General features: G+C 32.7%; 1 protein-coding gene and 2 long non-coding RNA genes across 4 annotated transcripts; 1 reads left to right on the forward strand and 2 right to left on the reverse strand.

The window, feature by feature from the left end:
- LOC148281969 (uncharacterized) lies at window positions 1–11,841 on the reverse strand. Its single transcript, XM_088225840.1, has 6 exons — window positions 11,808–11,841; window positions 9,256–9,278; window positions 8,053–8,103; window positions 6,944–7,030; window positions 1,362–1,577; window positions 1–226 (listed from the first exon to the last, which is right to left on the reverse strand). The coding sequence occupies exons 1-6, from the start codon at window positions 11,821–11,823 to the stop codon at window positions 125–127; spliced, it is 495 nt and encodes a 164-aa protein (XP_088081966.1). The 5' UTR covers window positions 11,824–11,841; the 3' UTR covers window positions 1–124.
- Window positions 2,636–3,806, forward strand: LOC148281970 (uncharacterized). Its single transcript, XR_015822208.1, has 2 exons — window positions 2,636–2,948; window positions 3,201–3,806. It is a non-coding gene; the product is annotated as an uncharacterized LOC148281970 (long non-coding RNA).
- On the reverse strand, window positions 3,981–6,384 carry LOC148281971 (uncharacterized). Of its 2 annotated transcripts, none has more exons than XR_015822209.1 (3): window positions 5,908–6,384; window positions 5,213–5,393; window positions 3,981–4,658 (listed from the first exon to the last, which is right to left on the reverse strand). It is a non-coding gene; the product is annotated as an uncharacterized LOC148281971 (long non-coding RNA). The 2 variants fall into 2 exon arrangements; XR_015822210.1 differs by lacking the exon at window positions 3,981–4,658 and adding an exon at window positions 4,669–5,005.
- Window positions 11,842–16,391: the final 4,550 nt, after the last annotated feature.

Genomic DNA, 16,391 nt, shown 5'->3' on the forward strand with positions numbered 1-16,391 from the left:
TGTGGACTAAATAAAGAATGCGAAAGATTCATAGCGATTAAAATCATACGGCAAATAACTAGAATAGACAAGATCTTTATTAGACAGTACTATTAGCCAATAGTCGAATACATGTTATTTATATTTATGAGTTCAACATTGCTAAAATGTATTTATAACAGTTTTCGTAAAATGTTTTTTCCTCCATACAGCCAGTTTTATTTTTCCAAACACTTGCAGGGCAATTCTGAAAAAAAAACAGTTAAAACAATATCAAAATATTAGGGCCGGAAACTTTGGGGGCTTTTTAAATTCAAATTTAAGAAATAGCTATTGAAATTTCTGAAAATATTTCAAACTATTAAAACTAGACGGAGTAAAAGTGTGCATTTTTAGTGAACTTGAAGGTGTGCATTTGCAGGTATCTTTAAGGAGTGCATTTGTGTGTAGGATTAGGTTGTTGGGGGTTGGAGTTTCTACCCCAGTTAGAGATTGACAGAGAAGACACAAGGTTGCTGGTTAATGCGTATATATTACATGTCGAATAAGATACAGCACTTGGTTGTGTAGCGCGGGCGTAGCGGTGATGATGGGTTAAAGAGACTGCACTTGAACTACATGCTGGAACTGTGCGACGTTGTCGAGCTTGTCTGAAGTGAATTGAACTTGTTGGGCTGACTGACTGAACTGGCGTTGCGTCCCATGGTCTCTTTATAGACGACGTTTCTTTGTAGTTCATGTCTTCATGATAGGGACGATGTGAATGTACTGCAGAACAATGCTCCCGGTTTAACGTGCAATAATACGAGTTGCATTATAGGAATGTATTGGATTCGATAGAAAATGATGACATTGCATCGTCGGTCATTAGTCTACTTCAAGTGAACTAATTTAACACGTGTGTGTCATCGATTATGGACTATGGACCCCACGCCCCACATATATAAATGAATTTTGGTTTTCTTATAGCGCAGGTGTGTGTGTGGGTAAGTGTTTTCTTGTAAAAATTAGTCTTCAGAGCAATAATTCGCTCCCGCTTAAAGAGAAGCTCTTTATCTCTGTTGCATAGAACAAAAGCGTTCACAACTTTTGGTTAGGTTTTTAGTTTAACAACAAAGGTGTAATGGATGGTTTTGGAAAGCGCTTGCAATTCTCGACCCGAGTACCTACGGCGTGTTGTATTGCTGTAAACTTATCATAATCATAGAATGGTTTTTGTCTGTATGGACGACTCTATTAGTCAATTATTATTCTCGGGGTTAACATTTTTTTTGCGGTTTCAAAACAATCTATACTTTTTAATGTTTAATGTATGCATCTTTATGTTTATAAAAAGGCATTTGTGTCACGTTTACCCATAAAATTAAAATAAATAAAGTCACCTTCATCATGTGTACGGTAAAACAGGCATCGAAGGGAAGCTCTTTGCATTTATTAGGTTTATCTACAAACTCGCAATTCTGTAAAGCTTCATCAATAGCCCTTTCCCACTCAGAAGAAACATTGCTCAACGCAGATGTCTTAAAATTGATTTTGTGAATTTTGTTATCTTCCGTTACTAAGTTTCCTTTCTTCATTGCGCACTTTAGAACCTCACACTGAAAGATAAATTAAATATAAAAAAATCTCAATTTATACGTTTGACTGGTTTAATTATTTATGATATGCTATTTTAAACCGAGTTGTGGTTCCTTGGTAGTATTGTTGACTCACGGGCCAAGGTCTGAGGTTGAAATTCCGCACTACCACAACTCGATTTCCATTTTTCCAACACAAGTTATTTACGACTTAAAGGAAATGGTCTGAAAATTTAAATATTTGAGTAAATCAAAAAATCTCGTTTTTTTAAAAAAAAACAAATGTTATAAAAAATATTTGAAGTATGTCAAAATGTTTAGATAAGAAGTGATCTGTTGGATAAATCGAACTAAAGCGACAAATTGTCAAGGTCAAACAAGTCGCATTTTTATTCAGACGTATTTTTTAAATTATGTGTTATGTGCCGATGTAGTGTTGCACACAGAGAATAAATGTTCGAAGTCCAACAGATCAATTTAGAAGACACGAAGATGTTGTATATAAATTTTATTTAATTAAAAGACATTACAAACAACTGTATTTAAAAGCTGCCGTGTATATTAAAATCAAGTATTACGTCAGAGGGACGTAGTAACCATGAGAGATTACATTTTTAATTCATCCTCAAAAGACTGCGTATCGATTTATATAATACTTGTTTTGGTCTTTTGGAGGGGTAGGTTTGAAGCAAAAAATAGGTGCATTTATTCTTCTCACGCTACATCCTGAGATATACGCAAAATAATATTTCACACGCGTTGAAACATATGGTTTTTAAATGCATACGATAAACGACCCTTTTCAATAAAAAATACATGTTTCTACATTCCTTAAGATGTTAATATTGATCCCAAGGGCTTTAGAAGAAGGTTAGGTGCCAAAATGCATAAGAATAGGGAAATATCACGTTTTTTTTTTTTTACAATTATGAATTAATAAGGGTAAATGAAATACTTTAATGTCAAAAAAATATTTTTTTTGCACTTATTAGTAGCATAAAACATATTTTTAAATTCATCATTTTGAATTCCCGCGAAAACACTTCATTTCATAGGCCACGCCCGTCATACGTCACAAGCCGCATTTAAGTTTGACGTTCTGCCATTTTTGTATGCAGAAACTGTTGTGTATTATTTCATCTGAGTTTATTTACATATATTAGTGATTTTACAACTATTTTTTCTGCATTATATCTGGAATAAAGGGTTTTTAATACTGTATAGTACCCAAATGCAGGATTACTTTGAAGACAACGCCAGAAAAAATGTTTTTAAATGTGCCCAAAGATGCATCAATACGAAGAAAATAGTGCTTCGCTATGAAGAGATATAAAGAAAAATAGGATGTTTACTTTCAAATCCGTTATCTATTGTTGTGAAGATCACTTTAATGTAAGTATTATTTAAAGTATTCGTTTGTTTTTATGCGTATTTAGTTTGTCATTGATCACGGAAATTCTGACATTTCGTATAACCTAAAATTTATTTTGTCGCTACGCTATCGATATATTATACTTTTCCACGTTCATAGTGAGTATTTTTATTTATCCAATGAGTCTCGGATCATATCGGTATTGTAACGATATTTATTCAAGTGTATAAATAATATATTGCTATTCATTTAAGGGTTTCTATTTATTACAGTTGGAAAAGTATTTGGAGAATAACATGAGTGTGCCAAAAGTCCTAGATGATGAAGAAAAAGTGAAGTGTGCAAATTTCCCAGGAAATTCGAAACTGTGTCCAAGAAAACCCAAATTTCCTTGACAATGTGATAACCAGTGACAACCCGGAGACCAAACACCAGAGCACCGAGTGGCACACCAAAAACTCCCCGCGTCCAAAGAAAGCCAGAATGAGCAAGTCAAGGGTCAAATCCATGCTAATCTCCTTTTTTGACCGTCGCGGTATGGCTCACAAGGAGTTCGTATCCCCTGGATAGACTGAATGCCATTTTTTACGTGGACGTGCTTGACAGGTTGCACAAACACGTCTTCCCCATGAGGCTAGACATCGCCGATTCTTGAAAGATTCACCACGATGGCGCGCCATGCCACACCACGCTGTCGGTGAGGGAGTTTCTGACCAAGCACAGGGTTGCCTCACCCTCCCTACAGTCCAGATCTAGCACTGCTGGACTTCTTCCTCGTATGTTTTTTTGTAAATGCCCCTTGGGCGTAAAAAAAAAAACAGTACTTAATACATATTATGACCGTATCATATTCTTGAAATAAAAAAATGATATCCAAACTGAATCTTTTACTCCACGTTGACTATTACAGCAAACTTTACTTAGCATTTGTTGCTATAGAGTTCAACTTAATGGACCAGGCTCAGATATTTTAAGAGGTAACAACCGTCATCGCAGCCGATTGTGATTGATTGCAAGTAAAAGAGAAATGAAATAAGTAGTTAAAAAATCAATTCAATTTCAATGCTGACAAAACCAGCTTTTATTTGTTATGTAAAAAACGTACAATATTACAAACAATCAGAATATATAAAAAAAGAAGAAACAGGGTACGTTGACAATATTTTTTTAATTAAATTTATTTGGGAAACAGAACAGTTCTACGTAAGTATTTATAGTTCATAACATCATATTATTTATTGCATGGATGACTTTTGACATGTCTATCTTCAAGTATTTGTTGAATTTAGTCATGCCATGTCTTTCTCGGTCTTCCTTTATTTCTGCATTTATCAACATTCACTTTGTAAATATTTTTATCCATTCTTTCGCTGTCCATTCGCTCGACATATCCAAACCAACGCACATCTCCTTTCCTAATTTTGTCGATAATGCCTACCACAGCATTACATAATGTACGGATATCGACATTCGTGCATCTATCGTACATAGTTTCAGTACACATTCGCCTGAGAGATCACATTTCAGCCTACTATACGCTCCCATACATCAGAGTCGGGGCCAGAACTCCATTGTGAACTGATAATTTTGCCTCTTGTGGCAAACATTTATTTGCCAAGGTTAATTTAAGTTCACAGTTCACTCTGTTCCCGGCACTCACCCTCCTGTTCCTGGTTCCTTACTTCGACGATGAAGCCATGACAAAAGAACAACAGCGTGCTTGCAATCTCCTGAAAATAAATGAGTATTTTTACTGACTTTTATATAACTGGTCATACCATCTTAATATGATGCTGGAGTTCAATTCTATGGATTTTTTCATATGGGAGTTGCATTATTTTTTACTTTGCTTATAATATACAAGGTATATATTTCAAAAAGAGGATTTTTCTGATATTATCTTACTTTATTTTAGCTAAATTGTTGAAATTTTATGGATTAAAAATCTTTTAACTCCTTTTTTAAAGCTGGTTTGCAATTTAAAAACTGTAAAAGGCGTCAAATACTGTTGTTTTCAATATAGAACTATTTGCACCCATTTTACACCTTTCTTTTCTTCATATTATAAAATATTAATCTGGAATATTAGATTAAATAAGTTAATATGATGGACAAAATACTTGTTTATACCGAAAAGTTTTAGTTGCCCATTAAAAATTTATTAGATATTTCTGAATACTTATTATGACAGGTCAAAAATAATTACAATAAAACAGTTATATTCTTGCTTTCTCAAAACAAAGTACAAGTCAGATGATGAACATTTTGTTACATTGCTACTAACCTTGAGCCGCTGGACAATCTTCACATATACAAGACTCCACTATTTCCTCCCTTTCATTTCATATCAAAGTAACAGAATTTGGCGTACTTTGTGCTCCGGTGTGACATGTGCTTTTACTAATCCAATTCGTTGAACGTGCACGTATCCAATTGCATTATTGCCATAATTTTCCCAGGACGACCTGCGTAAAAAAATATATAATCGTTAGTATCTATCAATCTAGTGATTAAAATAAAATATTATAAACATTCATGTCTTGAATATAACATTTATCTGATGCCAAGTACATTATTGCTAATAATAAGTATGGATTTAAAAAGCAAATCATACATTTTAGGAAGAACACGGATTATAAATGTACACATACAATAGCATAAACTTCGTTCTTAACCATCGGGAACAAAAATTAGGTTATGACTTGTCAAGTAATATTTTAATTCATATTTTACATAATAATTGATGCACATCGATATTATTTTATATTAAATATTTACATGCCTTCGTTTTTTTAAGTTTAGGGTGTTTAATATATCAACAATTTATAATGCCAACTGGTTTTCTAACACAAAACGAGGTTAGAATGACACTTGTATTCGGGGAATGTTTAAGATACTATTTCAATGATTCATGTCAAACATCAACACATATAATTGATAAATACATTAAATCTATAAATATTTATAACAATTACTTACTTTGCAGCCTTGATTCCTTGAATTTTCGCACTATTATACTGCATATTTGTAGCAAAAAAAGACGCTAAAATAATCGCATCATCATTCGGCAAATTATCCAATTGAGCTTTTGAAATTCCGTCTTCCATTATTTTGAATGATTTCTTTATCACTGTAGAGTAATTAAAATTTACATTTATAACTTAATACATAATTCACAACGTCAAAATCCTTTATAAAACGCACGCGACATTGACAACCCGTACCAACAGTATGCAAAAATAACAGCCATTGAAGACGAAAGCGGCTTGTGACGTCACGACCAATCATATGGCGTTTTTGTAAAGGCGTATTTTTCAACATTTTTATTTTAAAAATTAAGAATGAAAACATATTTCTACAATATCCATATTGATTATAAAAATATAATTATTTTTTCTAAATCCATTTCACATATTTTTATCGGTATTCGTAGTATGTGATATTTCCCTATTATATTTCATTCTATTGAGAACGCAATTTCTACCACCAGCTTACTTAATACAATACGTACTATGTAAGTACATAACATAATATGTATGAAATCATTTCTTCACCATACCCATATTGATTTTTAAAATACGATTGATTTTTCTAAATCTATTTCACATATTTTTATCGGTATTCGAAGAATGTGATGTTTCTCTATTAAATATAGATTTTTCTGTGTTTTTTTACGGTTATACGAGTAAATATAGTCATACAAAATACTGCTTTGTAGATATAATCAATTATTATTAGACGGCTTAAGAACCAGTCTGCCAATGGCAATGCAAGTAGGTAGAGCACTGTTTCAACTCAATAAATTGTATATCGACATCTTTCAGGTTACTGAAAGAAAGTTCAGAGAGAATGCCTTCCTTTTACTTTAATTACTGGATATTTTTACTTACCATTTTTATCATTCAAACTCTATTGTTAATTTTTCTCGTGTTATCTTTGGCTTGAAATTTACATATATTTTGTAATGTACATATACGAATCAAATAAATAAATATAAATTGAATTTTGAACTTACATTTAAACCAGCAGCGTTAATGTTACATTCGTTTAAATGTGGCGATTTAAGGTAGTAAGGAATGGATTCGCAGCACCAACCGAGACCCTAGAAAATGTAACTATCAATTTGCATAAGATGCGCCATAAATAAATAATAGCATTTTATTTATTACATTTACATAGCTACTGAAAATGGTGGACTCCGTTCCGTTACAGCTAACTAGTGGCAAATATGAAGAAAATTATCTTTATATATATATTCCTCTGTACGTGTGATGTCACCGAACTCCTCCTAAACAGCTTGACCGATTTACGTGCGGTTTTCAGAGAAATATAGATCTTTGCTCTGTGCGTGTTCGTAGATTTTAAAATCTTCAATCCAATATGTAAAAAAAGAAGCAAAGAGCATAAATGTTTTATTCATCAATCTACCAGGGTTTCATTCGAGGAGAATGCATTTACAAAAAAATTAGCCCGCGAACCTTACTTCATTAACATTTAAAATAGTTCTCATTTATATTTTAAACTAGCGGACCCGTCAGACGCTGTCCTGTCCGAACGTTGGCTTGCCTGCTATTAGCTTGGAAAAATACTTTTCATTGATAAGCAGATACCTAGGTACTTGTATATATATATAATTCCTCTGTTGGGGATTTAAAACATCAAATTACAGGTTCTAAACTTCCCTCTAATGGACAAGTGCTGGCGGTTTTATTTTATAATATTTTCAAAGTCAATTTAAGCGTCAATGAAAGTGCAAATGTTACTATCCCAATGGAAAAGGCACGTGTACCGACTAAATCTTTACCTAACTGTGTTAAGAAACTTGTAGCCTTATACCAAGATTGGAGAAATTTGCAAAAAGATGCAAACAAAACTCAAGATGTGTTTGAGCAGCGTCGACAAGAGTTTGTTACAAATACAAAAATTTGTTTGATATTGCACATGCCAATGCACTTCAATTAGAGGGTGAAAGCGCTAATCGGTTAAACAAATAAGTAGAAGTGTATTTTAAATTAATAACTTATATGTAAATATAAGTTATTACATCATTACAATGGAATTCCACCAAGAATTGTCAGTAAATAATTAAATCAAATTAATGCAGTAAATTATTGTTACGTTTACCGTTTTTGGTAGTTTTTTGCATTCTTCAGGAACTTCTTGGGCAAAGACAATCTACAAAACATACAAAATTAACAATTAGATCGAGAAATTACATAATTTATTTAGGATGATTTATAAAGCACCATTTTCGTGAAAATCCACCTCAAGGGCGCTGAACACTAAACATCATCATACCCCTACGGTACTGCATTGTAACACCATGCGCAGGGTATCTTGATCAACTGTTGCATGAAAGTAAGGTGATCAGCCTTAAGCCTCAGGTGCTAGTCGAGAGATAATGAAATATCATAAAGAACAAAACCGAAAGGTTAAAATTTATATGAATATTAGAAAATAGTCCTGGTGAATCTTGTAACCGCAGAATTATAATATCCAGAAGGCGCGTCAAACCAAGTTTGTATACATCAAACTGTGTCCAAAAGTTTTCCAACTATCCTCCCTTGCACGACACTCCGCCTGCGCGCATGCGTTAAGTGGCCGCATAATGTTGCTAGATCGCGAACAATATATTATCATAACACAAGTATAAGTTAATTTTGTGTTATGTTACGTTATGTTTTACCACAAAAAATATTTTACTGACGTAAAAAAGGTTTATCTCTCCGAGCCTCGAAAGAGAAATCTAAATCCTTATGAACCTAAAGCGTGTGCGCGAAAAGCTATGGGAACTAGACGCAACTCGACAAGCAGCATCCCGGGTAAACAACCAATACTATCAAGAACAAGATACCGAGATATTCAGTACGTACGTTGATTTAGTAAATACGCATATGCAGCTAGTAGCTAGGTATGTATACTGAAGGTATTGTTTGAATCTTGGGAGAATTTTAGGATTACATATTTGAAGGTTTTATTTCGTATTTATAATGTTTTTTTTGTAAAATTCATATTATTTTTAAATTTTCAAGGGATGCGCCGCATCCACAGTATCTATGGACGGAACGCGCCTGACGTCTATGTGTATTAATATGTCAATGAAATGATCCCCTTTGTCCCCAGATCCCAGTGGCGCTCTTTGCACCACCGGGTGCGGACAGTGGAAAGTAATTAAATACAAACATTGAGTTTTTTAAAGTTTGATTGGTAAAATAGAGTAATTAGTCATTTATTTGTCCTCAAACAGTTAGGGATATGTTTTTTTTTTTAAATACATGTATATTTATAGAAATAAATAAAAATAAATTTAAAAATAAGTCTTACTACCAAAAACATCCACGGAATGGATATTAACCCTTATACTGCTAAACAACGATATATCGTTGTTGTTAATCCCTATCATAAAGTTCTAACTAGACTGATGCTGACGTCATAATCCCCAAAAGGGTAAATGAATTCGGGAACTGCTTGTTGCACTTATTTGTCAGTGGTATAAAACATTTTCAAAACATAAAAATTACTTATTCGACGGCTTATTATTTAGTTTCGTACCTATTTCAGGCCTACGGAAAATTTAATACAAAAATATTTTCTTACGCGCAGTAAAAATTTAAGTATTAAATTGTACAGCAAAGTTTCTTGAAAATGAATAAAAAATAATTTAAAATATTTTAATGAAAACGAACAACTTTTAACGACGTCACTTGTTCATATGAATCAACCAATGATAAGAGGGTTGTTTAAGATTTCCGGTTTGCTAATCGTCAATAAACCAATCAACAGAACTAACCGAGAAGAAGGGGAAGATACCTTGCGACATCACACGCGGATTAATGTCAGAAATACAAAACTTTAAAAGATCGTAGCGCTGATAATACGATACATAAAAATTGAAAAAAAAAGCTTCGTCTATTAACCATTTTATTTTTTTAAACCACTAAACATCCTCATTATAAATTTACTTATGATGTTTAAATTCACAGTGCTTTTAAGAAAAGAGAACAACTAAACACAGGAAACTTCTAGCTAGTCGGGACCTGAAACAGTAAACTTTTTTACATTCCAAAAACAGTGAAATAAAGAATAAATCAATGTTAATAGTTAGATTTTTAATCACCTATATGATATTTGAGGAAAATAATTATATTTGGTGTTTTCCCCGCTATTAAACCCGATTCAGTGATTACGAAAATATTGATGTACTTCCGTAATGAATAACTAATTGAATACTTTACCTTTAATATAAAAGTTCTTATCTAGTGAGGTCCCTATATCACCGGAAAACCCCATAATTAAGAATATAAACAAATAAGTAAAGAGCCATAAAACATAAAAATAATTCACCATGGAACCTAACGATTGTCAATTAGGACGTTTGAATGTTAAAAAAATCATTCGTTAATTTATTATAATGGGTACCCACAGTAATGGGAAATCAAAATATTTTAGCTGTTCATTAGGTAGTAATTATTACTCTACTAACAAAACGTAATTATTACTATACAAACTCTATTCTACAAACTGTTCTACAAAGAAAACGTAAATGAGGTATATCAGCTCTATATTGATCCAAAAATACTTCAGAAAAAGCTTCTTCGATTTCGTGCTCTTCGTAAGAGTCATATTATAAATTGTTATCACTATCACTTAAAAAGATATCATTATTGTCTAATTCACTTTCGGAATAGGTTCAGCTGCTAAGCCTCTGAGTGTCTCGGCGAGATACTATTATTTCTTTATCACTTTTACTATCCGTTATCATTTTGAATGATATATTTTGTAAATTTATTCATAATAAAAAACACGCTTTGCAGAGTTAAATTGTTAGTTAAAGTAACAAAGTAAGATTAAAAATATATATAAATGTAAAAAATATGTAATTTACCTCAGCTGTTTGTAATTTCGGCAACTGTTGTCTATCTCACTCAATCCATTATGCGTGAACTAGCTATTAGTGAAACGGAATATTTTTCTTAGAAGAGATATCAATTTGTGAGACAGATGTACAAAAACATTATTTTTTTTAATTAAAATTATATAATGACAACTACCAAGAAATAATATCACTAGTACATTTACCGGTTACCTTTAAGTTTCAATCTAAATAACTCCCTACAAACATTTGGACATACTCAAAATATTGTTGATTAAAATAACTTGCATAAAAAATTTAAAGTATTTTTAGGCATTACCTAGGAGGTAAAATAAGTTATCCAGATGAAACTCACCGACATCAATAAAGGTTTCAGCTCTTTTAGTTTGCAAAAGTTAACAGTTGGAAGAGTTGGGGTAATGTAAAAATAACCATGAATGTGGATGTGTAAACATACCCAGAATAGTGAATATTTCGCAGTGTGTAAAGTGGTCATTTGAACCAGCCAATGACAGATCATAAGTCCTGTAAATGCCTAGACTTCCATATTCCCTTGGCAAAAATGTTTTCCCTCTCTGTTGCAACAAATTTCAAGATATATTTTACTTAATTTTTGTTTAGCATGCATTTATGGAAGTGGTAGGTTTGATAATATATAACAGAGCACTTTGCCCCGCAATCAACAAAAAAACCATAATAATTATTTCGTTTCTGCGCCTTGAGATTGCAGTACGAGATCAGTTTTGTTTGTTTTAATTTTCAATTTAGAAAGGGTTTACAACCGCTGTACGAAAATTGTCTATTTGCGGCACGAATTTTCTATCTTGCTCACCCCATTGGGTTTGAACTAGATATTTATGAAATGGAAGATTTTTCTTGGAATTGCTATTAATTGATAAAACAGTAGTGTGTTTGGAAAACAACGTATTCGATAAAATATTTTTGAAATGTATAAATAAGAGGATTTCTGATTAGATTCTTGAAAAACTGCGTAGCAGCGTAAGGGTTAAAATACTTTTCATTTTGTAACGCCAGAAACGTGTGATCTGACGAAAATTTATAATGAAACTGTTTTCATTATGAAATATCTTTTTAAAAACATTTTCAATGTCATCAATTTCAATGAAATTATTTTACAGAATACTGTGTAACTCAGGAAGTAATTATATGCAAAAAATAAGCCAATTAAAGCTGTCACCATCGTCAGCATTCCCTTGTTTGCTTCTAATAGTGCATTGGTACCTTCATTAATCACGGCGTATCCAGACCATTTTTCACATTTTTTTCTTTAAATAAAATTACGGACAGGGTCCATTTCAGAGTCCATTTCAAATACACATTTTGAGGAAAAAAACAAGTGTATTCTGTAACATAAAACTAGAATAGAAACAATAAAATAAATGTTTAAAATATAAAATAAATGTCAACAATATTTTGAGTTTATCCAAATTTTTATAGACAAGGACTGGATTCAACTCCCTGGGGAGCTGTTAACATTAAGGCTGTAGTCGGGTAAAACGAACGCAAAATTAGGAAATCATACGATTTTGTTAAAAAGTTTTACAAGTTTGTTAAAAATTGCCCAATAAAAAAAAAAAAAATTATTTATTAGATAAAAACAATATTTTTTATAGGTATTTCTATCAAAAAATGTACTTAAAAGTTTCATATAAATAAAATATAATTACTTTTAGACCGGCAGATTACGCCATTTCAAATTTAGACTAAGCTTATTAATCTGGGATCTCAATAAAGACAATACTTATATTGAACTAAAATATGTTAATGTTTACAGCTCCCCAGGGAGTTAACATTAACACATCGTTTCTGTTGTAATATGTTAATGTTAACAACTCCCCAGGGAGTTGAATCCAGTCCTTGTCTACAAAAATTTGGACAAACTCAAAATATTGTTGATAAATCCACCTGGTCCATGTAGAAGTGTAGAAATTGGAAAAATAAAATTTTCAGGCGTTGCCTAGTATGTAAGTGAAATAATTCAATTAATTGAATCTCACCCGCATAAATAAAGGTTTTAGCTCTTATTTTCACAATCAACAGGTGAAAGAATTAAAGGAATATAGATGTTCATTTATGGGCAGAATGGTGAATGTTACACAGTGTGTAAAGTGACTGCGCAGACGCCGCCATCCCTGGTGAGGGTCGATCGCCCGCACCCTGCTTCAGCTCGGAGGCCTGCAGCGCAGAGCCTCGTTGCTTATTCCGGGAGATAACCCCGTCTAGAGCCTGGCTTACGAAGCGGTCTGCAAGCAGAAGAAACCTTCGGGCTCTATACGTGGTCAGTCACGACTGCAGGGCGGAGCGCTCAACGATCTTCAGATTCGGAGTAGTTCAAAATCACTAAAACTAATTCAATAAATAAAACGGCAACCCCCGTAAGTAACAAATATACTAGTCTTTATTAAAGGAGCAGCACATTTCTAACACATACCGAGGTATGTCGGTTCGAAGAAAGGCCGCTTTTCGTAGTTGGCGTCCGTAGCAAGAAAACAATTTAATTTAAAAAATTTATAAAGAAAACAGCACAGTACAGTTTCATTAAAAATATTTATTGTGATTGGATTACATTTTAAACTTACATATTTTAAATTGGTTTTTTAATATATATCAGAAAATGGGAACAACGGAGGCAAAGGACATGCTTTAACGAAGGATCTAAGCACTGTACATTCTTTAGAATTTTTCCATAGGCCAGATGGCCAAATCTGAAAATAAAAAAAACGCAGTTGAAAAAAATAAATATATGTTTTCGCAGTAATGCAATACTTTAATACGTTTAATTGACCATAATATTGGTATCTCGTATTCGGTCGTAGATCACTAAATAATCCCGAAAAACCATATCTGTTGCATCTGAATCTATTGATCGATGTGATCGATAAAACTAAGTTACATATTTTAGAAAATGTCATAAAATTTTGTAGGTAAGTTAAATTTAGAGTAGCTACAATGGATAAATGAGTTTTGAGCATAGTTTTTTTTCGGGTAATAGATTATAAAACTAGTCATGTTGATTTAACGCATTGGTTCCTAACAAGAAGTCAGCAAGAGCTAATATATGGTCCGCAAAAGATTAAAAATAAATTATTTACAATATTTGAGTTTTTCCAAGTGTTCGTAGACAAAAGACTGGATTTTACCCCCTCGGGAGTCGTTAAGATTAACAAATTACAACACAGGGATGGAGAATACCTTAAAGAAGAGAAGCCCTGTAAATGCCTAGACTTCCATACTCCCTTCTTTAAGGTATTCTCCATCCCTGTTGTGATTTGTTAATCTTAACGACTCCCGAGGGGGTGAAATCCAGTCTTTTGTCTACGAACATTTGGAAAAACTCAAATATTGTAATAAAACCAACTGGTCCAAGAAGAATATGAAAAATTGTTTTCAGGCGTTGCTTAGTATGTGAAATAATTCAGTCAGATGAATCTCTTCACAACAATAAAGGTTTCAGCTCTTTAATTTCACTAAAATCAACAAATGGAAGAATTGAAGAAATATGCAAAATGGTAAATGGTGAATGTTACACAGTGTGTAAAGTGGCCTCTTATACCAGCCAATGACAGGTCATAAGCCCTGTAAATGCCTAGACTTCCATATTCCCTTATTTAAGGTTATTCTCCATCCCTGTTGTAATTTGTTAATAAATTATTAAATTACTAACACAAATGTTGGCTGATGAATTCAATAATTACTTCCCAGAATATAACAAAACAGAAGCTAAAGTTAACCAAAAACTGAATCGCAACCATTTTAGCACTAATGCTGGAGAAGTTGCAAAAGAAATCCAGAAAGAGCTCATTGAATTCCAAAATTCTAGGAACGTAAGGACGCATTTGAATCTGATTCTCTTAAACAGTTTTTGTGTAAAAAAAGCAATTTCATTCACTAAAGTTTGAAAAATCACATTGTGCGTTGTCTTATGCTTTTCTCTGCAACTTATTTATGCGAAGAAGGGTTTTTCTCGTTGCTGGTAATTAAAAACAAATCCAGGAATCGATTGAAAGTAAGTTATGATATGCTTGTAGCTTTGAGCAACAAAAAATATTAGCACCAGGATTACTGAATTTGTACAAAGGATGTAAGCTCAAAAATCACATCAATGCAAACCGAATTTAATTTTTGAATAAAAATGTTGTTTTTTCTTTTACTTATTTATTATAAATACGGCCTAAGCCAATTACAACAGTTACATGAAGAAACATAAATGCAAGAAACTGAACAAAAAAAACATAAAACTATGAAGCAAAGACAAACAAGGGCAAAACCATAATGGTATACAATATATTCATAAAAAAACGAAAGACATAAGACTTCGAGCTAAACCATGCCAATACAACTTCATCCCACACTGTTTAGTCGCAAAGAGATCTACGAAAAGCCGGAAGATCTATCCCAAAGAATTCCAAGTCGTGTGATGAATTGACTAATCTACACATTCTAGATATTGGGGCATAAAAACAAAAGTTGCTCTTAGAAGATTTAATAAATGGCAGATTTTGACTTCTGGTGATACGGTTGGGAACATGAAGAGAAATTGATTGCAACAGAGATGGGACATCACTTATAGCATTAAGTATTTTGAAAATGCATATAAGGTCCATCTCAGTTCTACGTCTCTCCAATGAAGACAGATTATGAGATTGCTCTATTTCAATATAGGAATAATTACCCCTTTGTAAACCGAGCAACCATGCCACTTTTCTTAGAAAACGGTGTTGGACAGACTCGATAAGGTCAATATGAGTCTTGTAGAATGGAGACCAAATAGGAGAAGCGTATTCTAGATAGGGTCGAACTAGTGAGCAATTAAGAGTTTTGATTGTATTAATATTTTTGAAGTCCGTCATCACTCTATTGATAAAACCGAGAAGTTTGAGAGATTTGTTTACAATATCAATGTGTATTATTTATTATTATAATAGTATTATTAATGCATGATACTTTTGAGCCTAAGAAATTTGTTTAAAGTTTTGATTCAAGTTTTTTTTGGGTAAACAGTGTTTATTTTTCTTGAACCTTGTGGTTCTTGCTAACAACGAAAAAATCAAAGTGGTCCCTGCTCAAAGAAGGTTGAGAACCACTGATTCAATGGGACAGTTATTTTTGTGTACTGCATCATCATTGTCATTATTTTTGTGTACTGCTTCATCACTGTAAATTGAAAATAAATAAATACAGTCTCTCTCTACTTACTGTAATTATGGCACGCGTCATACAATGCACGAAGCTTCGTGCTTCGCACTCGGAATTTTCACTTTGCGTAAAACATGAAGATATTACAGAGTCTATGATGCTGGCCAAATCACCAGGAAAGTTTTGTTTTACAAACTTCGTGATCTCTGTTGTATTAATTTTATTATCAGGTCCCGTGCTGTTAACCGCCTTTAGCAGGCAGTTGAAAGAGTCACACTAAAACATGGACATGCATTTATGAAATAATAAACTGTTTAAATATTGCAACTTATAATACAATAGTAACTACATGAATTATTTTTTAAATGAAAATACGTACATTTTCTAACACTTCACATATTAGGGAAAATCTTCCTACCTACCCAAACCGTTC

The sequence above is a fragment of the Micrasema longulum genome, unplaced genomic scaffold (genome assembly GCF_059751315.1).
Source record: "Micrasema longulum isolate JH-2025_06_02 unplaced genomic scaffold, ASM5975131v1 h1tg000389l, whole genome shotgun sequence".
NCBI classification, from domain to species: domain Eukaryota; kingdom Metazoa; phylum Arthropoda; class Insecta; order Trichoptera; family Brachycentridae; genus Micrasema; species Micrasema longulum.

Excerpts from the sequence above, each read along its gene's own strand:
- LOC148281969 (XM_088225840.1), bottom strand. Across the intron at positions 8,104-9,255 it reads CCATTCCGTGGATGTTTTTG|ATTGTCTTTGCCCAAGAAGT; the intron begins GTAGTAAGACTT and ends TATGTTTTGTAG. Across the intron at positions 7,031-8,052 it reads GCAAAAAACTACCAAAAACG|GGTCTCGGTTGGTGCTGCGA; the intron begins GTAAACGTAACA and ends TACATTTTCTAG.